Source organism: Trichechus manatus, unplaced genomic scaffold (genome assembly GCF_000243295.1).
Source record: "Trichechus manatus latirostris isolate Lorelei unplaced genomic scaffold, TriManLat1.0 scaffold00042, whole genome shotgun sequence".
Taxonomy (NCBI): Eukaryota; Metazoa; Chordata; class Mammalia; order Sirenia; family Trichechidae; genus Trichechus; species Trichechus manatus.
The window spans coordinates 309,024-322,153 of NW_004443978.1; the positions used below are offsets into that span (position 1 = coordinate 309,024).

General features: G+C 44.8%; 1 protein-coding gene across 1 annotated transcript in view; it reads left to right on the forward strand.

Annotated features, from left to right (window-relative positions):
- Positions 1 to 522: 522 nt before the first annotated feature.
- The window catches only part of NINL (ninein like), a 104,151-nt gene continuing 91,543 nt past the window's right edge, over positions 523 to 13,130 (forward strand). Inside the window, 4 exon segments of the mRNA XM_023731357.1 lie at positions 523 to 625; positions 4,391 to 4,496; positions 4,926 to 5,097; positions 7,531 to 7,597. Of these exon segments, the coding sequence (XP_023587125.1) occupies positions 523 to 625; positions 4,391 to 4,496; positions 4,926 to 5,097; positions 7,531 to 7,597 (448 nt within the window).

Below are 13,130 nucleotides of genomic sequence, written 5' to 3' on the forward strand. Positions count from 1 at the left end.
ATGGGATGACAGTATTGGGATGGGCCTGGGGAAGAGGAAAGAAAAAAGGAGAGAACTCACAGAGTGTCTTCTGTGTGCCAGGCATTGAGCTTTACATACATCTTATATGTATTCCATTTAACCCTCATAAAATCTTGAAGCATTATTATACATGCTATTCAGCAAAGAAAACTGAGGCCTAGAGGTGTGAAGGGATTTTTCCAAGATCCCACAACTAGTGCATGTGGCCAAGGTTTGGGTCCAGGTTTCCCAGCTTTCAGCCCTGGCCTCTTGTACAGGCATGGTTGCTAGAACCCTGTTCTTCAGTGGATGCTCACACTGTTTTTTCCCACCTCCTCTTGTTGGTTGCAAAGATACCTGGCTATAGTGAAAAGCGCTGTGGGGTGGTAGGGGAAGGCCTGAGGTCTGCATGGCCCTGGGTGAGGCATTAATTGCTTCCTGTCACACTTAACCTTTTTTAAGTTGCGAAGAAGGTACTTGCCTTTTCTAACTCACAGAATTTTGAAATATGATTGCGTGACCATGGATATGAAAGTGCTTTACAATGACGACTGCCTAGTGTCACTGACAGCTTATGTTCTCCTCTCCATGCTAGAGCACATGGACGTCCTCTGCCGGCTGTGTGGTACTTCTAGCTTAAGACAGTATTGATCTTTGGGACATGTTCTCAGTTCCTCAAAAAAAAAACAGGAAGCTATTTTGGATTTGTGCTTTTGCTTATTGATTCCAGTTGTTTGGTTTTTTTCTTTTCTTTCGGAATAGAAGTTCAAAGCTTCCTTTACTTAAAAGGTTCATATGCCCTGCCTGAAACACTACCCCTTGTGCTGGTGGATGGGACTCTTCCCCGTGTCCATCTCCAAATAGCCATCCAAAAAGGTACAGATTCAATATTTGAATTGACTTGGCCATGATTCCCAGTACTGGTGGTCCTACAGCCACTGGGATTTACTAAGTCTGGTAAACCCAGGCTGTTTCTTTAAACTATAACCTGTCTGTCAGTTTGTTATACTGTGGTGTTGCTGTGATGCTGGAGGCTATCCCACTGGTATTTCAAATACCAGCAGGGCCACCCATGGTGGACAGGTTTCAGCAGAGCTTCCAGACTAAGACAGATTAGAAGGAAACGCCCAATGATCTACTTCAGAAGATTAGCCAACAGAAGCCCTATGGATCACAACAGAATATTGTCCAATATAGTGCTGGAATATGAGCCCCCTTGGATGGAAGGCACTCAAAATACACAGTGGCCACAACAGTGGACTCGAGCATACCAACGATCCTGAAGATCGCACAGGACTGGGCAAGGCTTTGTACTGTTTTATGTTGGGTTGCCATGAGTTGGAGCTGACTTGACAGCACCTAACAACAGCAATAACATTGCTTTATTTAAAAAGGACACCGTTCCTTTCTGCTTCTCAACTTGTGGCTCATTTTGTCCTGTCTTGCTGAGCCACCTGTCCCTTCGCCCACTCAGCTGCCCATGCTTTCATTCCTCCTCCCTTGTGTCCCTGCCTTCCAGGCTGCTTCAGGGTCTCATCTGGCCTCCTCTGTTCCATCAATGGAGTTCTGCTCCTCCTGATTTCTAATCTGATTGCTAATCCTTCCCACCATTTACCCCCAGGCTCAGAAAAACATCCTTTTGATACTCCAGGGATTACTTTCATTGTGTGACCAGATGCCCTGAATTTTGAAGAACTACCCTGATTCCTTGCCATTTTATTCCTTTCATTAAAGGCCATTATTAAACATAGAATGTAAATATATTTTAGTTTTTACCCTTGCTTAGTCTTTTCCTATAAATATACCGCTTTACTTATCAACTGTCTCGAAATCTGACATTTCGCATTTATGACAATAGTAAAAAAATCTACTATCCAACTATTTTGCACATCAACATGGCCAGTGGGACATAGAGCGCCCACTTACATTTTCCACCTCTTGGGGTTATTGGGTGACTGCTGTCCTGGTGACAGTTTGGATCTGTATAACTGTTTGAAATGAAAGACACAGACACTGCATGTCTAGTGCTGCCGTATCAGAAATACCACAAGTGAATGGCTTTAAGTTTATTCTCTCACACCCTAGTAGGCTGGAAGTCCAAATTCAGGGTGTCAGCTCCAGGGGAAAGCTTTCTCTCTCTGTTGGCTCTGGAGGAAGGTCCTCGTCATCAGTCTTCCCCTGGTCTAGGAGCTTTTCAGGCACAGGGACCCCAGGTCAAAAGGATGTGCTCTGCTCCCAGTGCTGTTTCTTGGTGGTATGAGGTCCCCATGTCTCTCTGCTCCTTCTCTCTTTTATATCTCAGAAGAGATTGATTTAAGGTAAAACCTAATCGTGTAGATTGACTCCAGCCTCTTTAACATAACTGCCTCTAATCCTGCTGATTAATATCATAGAAGTAGGATTTACAACACATAGGAAAATCACCTCAGATGACAAAATGTTGGATGATCACACAATACTGGGAATCACAGCCTAGCCAAGTTGACAGACGTTTTGGGGGGACACAATTTAATCCACGACACTCCGTTTTCACATAATGCCCATTTTGCACGACGACCTGGTCTTTGGAACCTAACCATGTCGGTAAGTGAGGAGAGGGTGTAAATACACTCACTAAGAAACCAAACCAGGTGTCCTGGTGTCAGAGGCACCATTACCTGTGCTCTGAGTGCCCTCTGGGGTGTGTGGCATGGGGGACAGGTACCTGCTCACACTCTAAAAGACACTCAGTCTGGTGGCTCATGGTCCTTCCAACCTTGAGAGTATGTGGGCCTCATGAGTTGCATACTAGGAAGCTGCCCCATTCATTTGTACCTTGCTCACTCATCTGCCACTCTTGTTTCTTCCTGCCTACACATGAACACTCTTTTCTGTAGTGATATTTTTCCCTGTTGGATGGAAGTGATATGCTTCTGGGCTGTTCTTATGAGAATATTGGGAAATAAGAAAAAAGCACGTGTTTAATTTGAGTTGAAGTGAATGGCCCTTTCTCTGGGCAGGAAAGTTCTGACTGGCAGCAACTATGAAGAAATGGTATTGTGAGGCCAGCATCAAGGGTGGGAATGGGCATTTTAACAGGCTAGGGTAAACTGAGGAGGGAAGTTGAAGGGAGAGACCTGGGCAGCAGACAGGCTGTTGGCTCCGCCACGTACTGAGCTCCAGGTGTAGCAGGCTAGTGAGTGGAGCCCCAGGGTCTGTCTCTGTGGCGGGTCTGATGATTTGAGGACTGGGTGCAGAATTAACCTCTGCATTTTCTGCCACCTGGTTTCCTACTTCCTACCTGATAAGAATGTCCCTCTTCCTACACCACCCTGAGGTGCTTCCTCAAGTGAATAAACCAGTTGCTGTCAAGTAGATTCTAACTCATGGTGACCCCATGCGTGTCACAGTAGAACTGGGCTCCATAGGGTTTTCAGTGGCTTTTTTAATAAGTAGTCACCAGGCCTTTCTTCTGAGGCACCTCTGAGTGGACTTGAACCGCCAACCTTTTGATAAGCAACCGAGGGCATAAACAATTTGCACCACCCAGGGCCTCCTCTCAAGTGAATAGGAGAGAGAAAGATGCTTCCCCACCCACGCATACCCAGATTGCACCCTTTCTAGGGAAGCCAGACCTGTTCTCTCACTCACCCTTTGGGCAGCTCCTCACGGGTCCCTGTCTCGCCTTCAAGGCTTCTGCAGACTTTGAAATGTTTTTGTCCTGTTCGGCACTTCCCATGAGTTCTAGTCACATGTCCTTAGAGTTTGCTTGGCCGTTCCCTGTTGATGCCTGTCATCCCAGCATGATTATTAATAACACCCTGGTACTTCCAAAAGTCTCCTGTGGGGTGATAGGTTATATCTCACCACACACAGTGTCAAATGCCTTAAATGTCGCACTAGCACTCCACATTCACACATCTGAAGTAGAACTCAGCACCTTCCTCCCGAAATCTTGTCTCTAGCCCCATTTTTCTGTCTCTGTCATGGTATCACTGTTCTCCTAGTTGGCTGACTTCAGTCAGTTGCCTCCTCTGAGTGACCCCAAGGTGGAAATAGATGAGGTGTCCTTAGGGAGCATAACTTTTGTTGGGGCAAGACATAAGGCACATCTGCAGTGAAGTGTTCCTCTGGTTTTCTGTCCTGGTCCTATCTCATTGGATTCCCTGCCACCTTCTCTCAAATTGGTTCCGTTCTGGTTGTTCCCTCCCTGTGAGGGCTGGGTGTGTGCCACCCCATCCCCAGTCTCTCTTCCCTGCCCTCCCCACTTTCCACTTTTATGAGAATTTGGCATTGGATCAGCATCAGTTTCTTCTCTGGCAGAGAGGTCCCAGCTACTCTGCAGATGTGGAGAAGTAAGGTGGACAGAATGAAGTGGAGAGGGACTGTTAAGGGCCTGTCTTTGCCCCAGACTTGCCAGACGTGCTGCTGAGCTTTGGAGGCACCTGCCTGGCTGTGTCTTGGCCCCACGCCCACACCCACAGTTCATACCCGCCACTCTTTCTTCGTTGTCTGAGGTGTGATCCTGGGACATGTGGGCGTGGAAGGTGATCTCCAGTCTCTAAAGCCGTATACTGTGAGAGTATTGGAGGGCTTTCTCTTTGTGTAAAAAGCTACATTTTGTCTTAGTCTTTTAATATAAACAAAAGCAAAATAGGCTTGGAAAACTTCAGGCAGTGCACAGAGTTGAAGTGAATGGCCCTTTCTCACCAGCATTCTCAGCCCCGCACCCCAGATTAGAGGTAACTGAGAGGAGCAGTTTCTCCTTCTCTTCTCCAAATTTTCTGTTGTGTGACAGCGTGCATCCACGAGAGGGTACTGTGCATCCAAATCTATGTTGGCCTTTGTGTCAGAGGACTGATTTAAGGGATTCCCCATCAAGTTCCCCATTTTCTTTTTTAGCTGTCTCACAGGCTGTCCTGCCAAAGTACGTGAACAACTCCAAGTGGTATGGTCGTCGGACCCGGCCTGAGCTATACATGTGGGAGACTGAGGCCAGACACTCAGCAGACCGGCAAGCACGGGCTAGCCTGAGCCCCCAGCTCTGTCGTGCCACCTCTCTGCAAAGTGTGGAGGTGGGTCAGACTTCTCTTTCCTACCCTGGGTGCCCAATATCGGGTAAATAATCTCTCAGTTAGTCACTGCTCATATCACACGAGAGGATGTGAGGAGAGAGAGACACATTCTTCAGAGTTTTAAGTTGCCAAAAACTTGGGCTCACGTTGAGGAATGAGATCACATTTTAAATTGTCTCTGGGTCTAATTGTCTCCAGTGTGATTCTGGCCACAGGACATCCTCCTTCAGACGTTGGGACAATGGAGAATTTTTATATAAATCATTTGTTTCTGATGCCTCCCCACTGTTCACCGCAGCCCCTTCTAGTACTGCAAGCAAACTACTTTTATGGCTTTAGAGGAGTGAATTATTAACTTGCCAAGGATATAAAGAGGAAGATGCCTTTCTGATTGCAACTTCAAGTTCAGAACTTGGACATACCAAGCCCACAGTCCCCCCTGTCTTGAATACTTAGAATATACCGAGGCCCACACACTTAACACTTTGCGAGTAACTACCTAATACCTCCCTGGGGCCTTGAGGGTTAGCTTAAACTCTCTTCCCCCAGTTCACTAAATTATTCACTTCAGGTACCTTGGGTGGCCGGCTAATGGCCAGATCCTCACTGTACTCCATGTCAACAAGCATATCCATGGTGGTGGGTCACATCGTCCAAGTTAATCGTGGACTTGTTAAATCCCTTTTCAAGGATTCCAGAGTGTTCCTGGTTCCTGCTTTCTGTGATATCAACCTCTGAAAGATGAGACCATATCAGGAACTTATCTTTAATAAGATAGTTTTGGGGTCCCAAATTGATTTGTCTATATTTTCAGTATTAGGCAAAGCAGGAAAGCAAACAAGCACATATTTAAATCCTAGTCTCTTCTCTCAGGGGTATGCTGTATCGGGGCAACACCATAAATCCAGGACATTTGCTTTCTTATTCTCTTTTTAAATTTAGATCTCAGGTGTAGAGGGTTATCTACTCCGAAGCTGATGGGAAGGAGCCCTGGTAGTGCAGTGGTTAAAGTGCTTGGCTGCTAACCAAAAGGTTGGTGGTGTGAACCCACCAGCCCCTCCGTGGGAGAAAGATGTGGCAGCCTGCTTCCATAAAGATTTACAGCCTTGGAAACCCTATGGGGCAGTTCTCTGTCCTATAGCGTCACTACGAGTCAGAATCGACTCAACAGCAGTGGGTTTGGTTTTGGTTTTGGAAGCTGATGGGGCTCCATTTTCATTGGTGCCTTTCTGCTTTTTGAATCATCTTTGATCCTCAGAAAGTGAATATGGAAGGAGTACTTTTAGGATTGTCAGTGAGTTGAATGCATTAGGAAAGTGGGGCTGAATATATTGGTGTTGCTCTGACTTGTCATTGATGTTCAAGAGTTCAAGAGTGGAGGAAGGTCCCACTGCTAAACAAGATACTTAAGCTCTGTGGGCTTCGGTTTCCCCAAGAGAAAGTGAGGAGGGTGTGGGGTGAAGACTCTCTGATCTCTTCTTGTGCTCACATGCTGGACTCCATAGGTGGCTGCTTGCTGCTTTTTTCTTTCACAGCTTTTACAGCGTTCTTGCTTCCTTTTATCTACTCTCAGATTCTAGTCCTCTAGATCCTACCTGCTTTAAAGAATACTGAGCCCTGGTCACCCAGGTATTTATTCCAGAGTCAGTCATGGGAAGTCACAATACCTCGTCAATGGTAAACTTTAACTTTGTGGTTGCTGACTCGGTCACTAAAACATGAGATTTTGACTTAAGTCACATATTTCTTGATGTCCCCATCTCCTTTCCTGGGTGTGAGCCTGCCAAGACCATTGACTAGGTGTGCTTGGTGCTTGCTGAGTACTGTGCCATTTGCAGAGCTCTTTAGAAGGACAGAGAGGTCCACTCCACCCTCTTGCCTGTGTGCTGAGCTGATGTGGTTGGTAAAGGGCAGAATGCCGAGAGACCATGATGGTACAAGGCTTGTTTTCAGGATTGTGCTTTGTGACAGGAAATGTCTGGAGCCAGCACCTAAAGAGGTGTTTTTGTTTTTTGTATTAGGATAATTTATTGTTTTTAATTTGAAGTACTGATGATTTTTTAGTTCTGTTGAGGAACCCAAGTGTGCAAAACAAGCCATGCTCCCTGTTTCCACTTTCAGGTACTTCCATTTTCAAGAAGGAGTTGGTCGGCACTCTGCTTGTGTGCAAACACGTGCACCTGCCACATCCTCACAGCATGGCCCCTGCAGCCACACTCAGAGCTGGCCCATGCTGCCAGCTGTGTTTGCTTGGTGTCCTGCAGCTTCCTTGCCAAAGGGGAAGAGAGGCTCTTTAGAATCTAAGATTTCACTCTTTAGATTTGAATCTAGACTCTCCTGCCTTTGGCACCAAGCTATTGGTTCTCTTCCTCAGCCAACCTGTCCCACCCAACAAATACCATCCTGTTTTTCCTTCGTACTCCACCAACTTTAGTATTCTTCAGAGTATTTACATCCTTTTTACATTTTTCCACAGAGTTTCAAGTCAGATGAAGAAGCTGACAGTGCCAGAGAGCCTCAGAATGAGTTATTTGAAGCACAAGGTAAACCCACGGCCTCATGCTTGGTGCTCTGAAAGCTCCAGGAGCTGGGTCGTCCGCGGTGTGGCGGCCACAAGTATAATCTCCTGGGAGAGTGCAGTGTGGGTACTGTCCCTGGTCAGCCTCTTCTCCAGGAGTGGTTAGCATGCCGTCATTATAGTTGTAAAGTCGCCACTCAGGCCTCCGCATCCACAGAGGTCAGAGGCTTGTGGCCCAGCCACAGCTATGGTCCATGAGTGCCAGTGTGGATCAGCCAGCAGCATGTCCGTTAGACTCAACCAGAAGTCCCTGCTTTGGCCTCAGGGCTCCTGGGCTGGTTCCGACGTGCCCAGGCTGGGCGCGGCCTCCTCCAACCTGGGAAGCAGCAGTCGGCGGCCTTCTGGTCTCAGCACCACCAAGGCCCTGTCTGCACCCCAAGCAGAGCATAAGACATAGTCCTGGGCCTCGACAGCCTTAGCGTGATGACTTGACGGCCCGCATGGGGACACCGCAGTTGGTCACAGTGCATCCAGCATCAGAATGCTGCTTGTGCTGTGGTGGCACCATCTGCAAGATGCGGTGTTATAAGAACTAAAGCTAGGTGCATGGACATGAGAAGAAGGTTAAATCATTACCACCTTTCTGGGTGATATAGGCATGCATATGCTTGTATGGATATAGGAACATTTTAGAAAGATACAAAAAAAGACTGTTAAGAGTAGTCCCCACCCGTACCCAAGCAGTTGTTAGATCAAATGACAATACATTAAATTAGGTAGTTAAGGCAGAAAACCTACATGATTTTCTCTTCTTGAGCTTTTAAAAGAAAGCAAATAAAATCTTCAACAGAAACCTCATGTGCAAAGTCCTGGAGGATCCCACAACACAGCTGATTGGTGAACATCAACATCTATTGTGGGCAGACTTTTGGAATAAGCCCTTTCCTCAATACTGATCACCAGAGTACATTGGCTGGGCTATTGGTTATTATTACCAAGTAGGTGTGACTGAGCTTCCTATTATATATAATCATTCCATCATATGATTCAGCCTTTAGGGGTATTCTAATTATTGAACCAAGAAATGAATAATTGGAACATAAGAAGAAATACCAGTCCTTCTGTATTGTCCTCCTAGTAAACAACTATGAATTGTTTTCCCCTTTCCTTTTGATTTCTAAAAAGAAATATCTGTACACCTACAAGATAAAAAGAAAGAGAAAAAAAAAATTAGGGGAATGAAACACTGGATCATGGACCCATAGAAAGAGTCCCATTTACCCCATGTTTCACGTGCTTAAACATAGCTTCAGTGATCAAATGTCCTGGCATACCACCCTCCCTCTTCTCTAACGGTGTCTGATCTTTTCTCTTTTTAATATTTGATTTAAACAGCGTGTTTCTTGTGTATATTACCCTAAACTGCCTCATCTTTTTTGAAGTTGGATATAAATTATAAATCATAGATGATGAATTTGGCCTCAGTTTTGACGGACCTCAGTTCGATTTTAAATGAGAATCATAGAGATCCACAAATGCATATTTAAGCATGTTGGCACCAAGGTATAATAAGTAGAGTTCATAAATAAAATAACAGAAGTGATTCTCTTTCACGAGCTTCTGGGGAAACAACAAACAGCTGTATCCCTTGGCTCACTGTGGTCTGTAAGCTGGAGGAATTGCTGGGCTTGTGTGTTCCCAAGAGGCAGGGCTGGAGACCCGGCCTGTTAAACCAGTGAGCAGTTCCAACTTCACACCCAAGGACTCTGTGTGAAAGACTGTTGTTTGAATGTTGGTCTTTTCAGCCAGATTACATAGATAGCAGTCATCTTTAGAAATACCAAAGTATCTGTCCTCAATTTATAATAGTGCAAGAGTCTCTTAATTTCATAAACTGTGATATGATGAGTTTTTTAAGTAGTTGTAAGCTGGAGCACTGGTGGTGCAATGGTTAAGAGCTCAGGCTGATCAACCAGTCGCCCCTTGGAGGCCATATGGGGCAGTTCTTCTTTGTCCTGTGGGGTCACTATGAGTCAGAATCAACCCTATGGCAACGAGTTTGGTTTTTCAGTTTAGTTGTAAACTGAGCATGGGTGCTAAAAATAGAGAGGTGAACAAGATAGAAAATTCCCTGCCTTCACAAAACTTATGGACCAGAGAGAAGGTAGACATTATGCTATACAACGAGTATTATGGTAAGAGATACGGTTTGATCCAGTACAGGGTGCTATGAAAGCACATAACCAGTTACTGTCAAGTTGATCCTGACTTATGGTGACCTCGTGTGTCAGAGTGGAACTGTGTTCCAGAGGGTTTTTCATGGCTGATTTTTCAGAGATAGATCACCAGGTCTTTCTTCCAGGGTGCCTCTGGTTGGATTTGAACCTCTAGCCTTTCAGTTAACAGCTGAGCGTGTTAACCATTCACACAACCTAGGGACTCCGTGGAAGCACCTAGTGGCACCTAATCTATTCTAGTGGATCAAAAGAGGCCTCCTGAAAGAAATGGTGTTTAAGAGGAGACCTGACAGATGAGTAGGTGTTACTCAATCAAGGTGATGGGGATAGAAGAAGATGTGCAGAATGCCTGAGACAAGATAGAGGAGTTGAAAGAAATCCATATGACTGGAGTGAGTGTTCCAGGGTGGGAATAGGTAAGCCAAGCGTTTTAGGATAAGGCTGCTACGAGTCGGAATCGACTCGACAGCAACGGGTTTTCTAAGGGCAACAGGAAGCCATGACATATTCAGAGGGGAATCAGCCCACCAACAGCTATGGATTGAAAGTCACACAGAACATTAGCATTAAGTAATCACCCCAGAATATACTCGATTTCAGATTAGAGCCTCTCACCTCATCTCGTCTGATAATGTTAAAAATACACATATATTTATTTTCCTAAAAGTAGGTTGGAGTCCCTGGGTGGCGCAAATGGTTAAGCGCTCGACTACTAGCCCAAAGGTTGGTGGTTCGAACCCACACAGAGGCGCCTGTGAGACAGGCCTGGCAGTCAGCTTCTGAAAGATCACAGCCTTGCAAGCCCTATGGAGCAGTTCTACTCGGCACACATGGGGCCACCATGAGTTGGAATCGACTCGACAGCAACTAACAACAACAAAAGTAGACGAGAGGCCAGTGCTTTCTTACTTCATACTGCCCTTCAGTGTATCCAATGTGTGTTTACTGAGTATCTGCTCTATTCACAGGCATGTACCACCATGTACTGGGCACTATTGAAGATTCAGCAAGCAGGTTAAATATTTATTGAGTGCTCACTGCCTATTGTACTATTAGAATTGTAATTACTGTAAATGAAGTAAAGGGCCTTGTTTACAGTAATCTGATGAGAAGATAGGGCAAAAGAAAGTGAAACAACCGGCCCAAAGAGATTACAAGGAAATCAGTATTCAAGCATAGAATTGTATCTACAAACAGCTTTTAAGCAGACTGTTTAATGTTTTAATAAACAGCCAAGTTGATCTTGGGATTACACGAAGGAGAAGAGAATTTTTGGTTTACTTTGATTTTGAAGTTACTATATTTACAAATGAAGAAATAATTTCAGTTTTATGTTACCAAATTACTTTTTGTTTAAAAATAAGTGCATACCATATGTCAGGCACTGTGCTAGGGGTATAGAAAGATGTGCTGGAGTAAAGAGGCTAATGAATTTATGTGAGCAACTTTGTAAACCTGTTTAATTTGCTCCTTCATACTGCAAAAAAATCAGAGGAATGTATTTCCTGCATTTTTCTTGTGACAGAACTTTGAATAAAATGGCAGAAATTTAAAAAAAAAAAAGTAGTTGCCACTGGGAAGGAAAACAGAATTTGAGGGCAAGGAAGACTTCCTTTTCATTTTAATTATCTTGCTTTCCCATATAAAGTTCTTTAATATAAAATGGTAGCCATATATTGCTCAAGAATCCTTAAGTCAGTTTGAGACAAGACCAACACCTATGGTAGAAGGTGGCAAATAATATAAGATGGTGTAGAATTAACTGCTAAATTATGTGATGCTTGCAAAAGTGAAAAAAGAGTTCAGCAAAGGGTGGGAGTGAGAGGAGGGGGCAGTGGGTCACCCAGGTCTTGGTGACAACAGAGCCCAAGTTTTGAAAGATGCTGCTGTGTAACTTCTCTAAGAAGTGGGGGCAGGCATGGTAGTCAAAACAGCCTGGTACTGGTACAACAAAAGATACATAGACCAATGGAACAGAATTGAGAATCCAGACATAAATTGATCCACCTATGAGCAGCTGATATTTGACAAGGGCCCAAAGTCTGTTAATTGGGAAAAAGACAATTTGGTGCTTCCTTAAACTAGAAGTACCATACGATCCAGTAATCCCACTCCTTGCAATATATCCTAGAGAAATAAGAGCTGTCACCCGAATTGATATATGCACGCCCATGTTCATTGCAGCACTGTTCCTGATAGCAAAAAGATGGAAATGACCTAGGTGCCCATCAACAGACGAGTGGATAAACAAATTATGGTATATCCACACAATGGAATACTACACAACGATAAAGAACAACGATGAATCCATGAAACATAACATGGAGGAATCTGGAAGGCATTATGCTGAGTGAATTTAGTCAGTCACGAAAGGACAAATATTGTGTAAGACCACTATTATAAGAACTCAGGAAAAGGTTTAAACACAGAAGAAAACATTCTTTGATGGTTACAAGGGTGTGGAGGGATGGAGAGGGTTATTCACTAACTAGACAGTAGACAAGAATTATCTTAGGTGAAGAGAAGGACAGCACACACTACAGTGGAAGTTGGCACAACTGAACTAAACCAAAGCTAAGAAGTTTCCTGAATACAACCAAACACTTCGAGGGACAGAGTAGCAGGGGCAGATGTCTGGGGACCATGCTTTCAGGGGACATCTACGTCAACTGGCGTAACAAAGTTTATTAAAATGTTCTGCATCCTGCTTTGGTGAGTGGCGTCTGGGGTCTTAAAAACTAGCGGAGCAGCCACCTAAGATGCATCAACTGGTCTCAACCCACCTGGAATAAAGGAGAATGAAGAACACCAAAGTCACAAGGAAAGTATTAGCCCAAGAGACAGAAAGGGCCACATAAACCAGAGACTGCATCAGCCTGAGACCAAAAGAACTAGATAGTGCCTGGCTACCACCAATGACTGCCCTAACGGAGCACAACGGAGAGTCCCTGATGGAGCAGGAGAAAAGTGGGGTGCAGAACTCAAATTCTAGTAAAAAGACCAGACTTAATGGTCTGACTGAGCCTGGAGGAACCCCAGAAAGCATGGTCCCCAGACTTTGTCAACCCAGAACTAAAACCATTCCCGAGGCCAACTCTTCAGACAGAGATTAGACTGGACTATGGGACATAAAATGATACTCGTTAAGAGTGTGCTTCTCAGCTCAAGTAGATACATGAAACTAAATGGGCAGCTGCTGTCCAGGGGAGAGATGAGAAGGCGGAGAGGGTCAGGAGCTGGTTGAATGGGCACAGGAAATCGGGATGGAAAGGAGGAGTGTGCTGTCACAGTACAGGGAGAGCAATTAGGGTCATATAACAA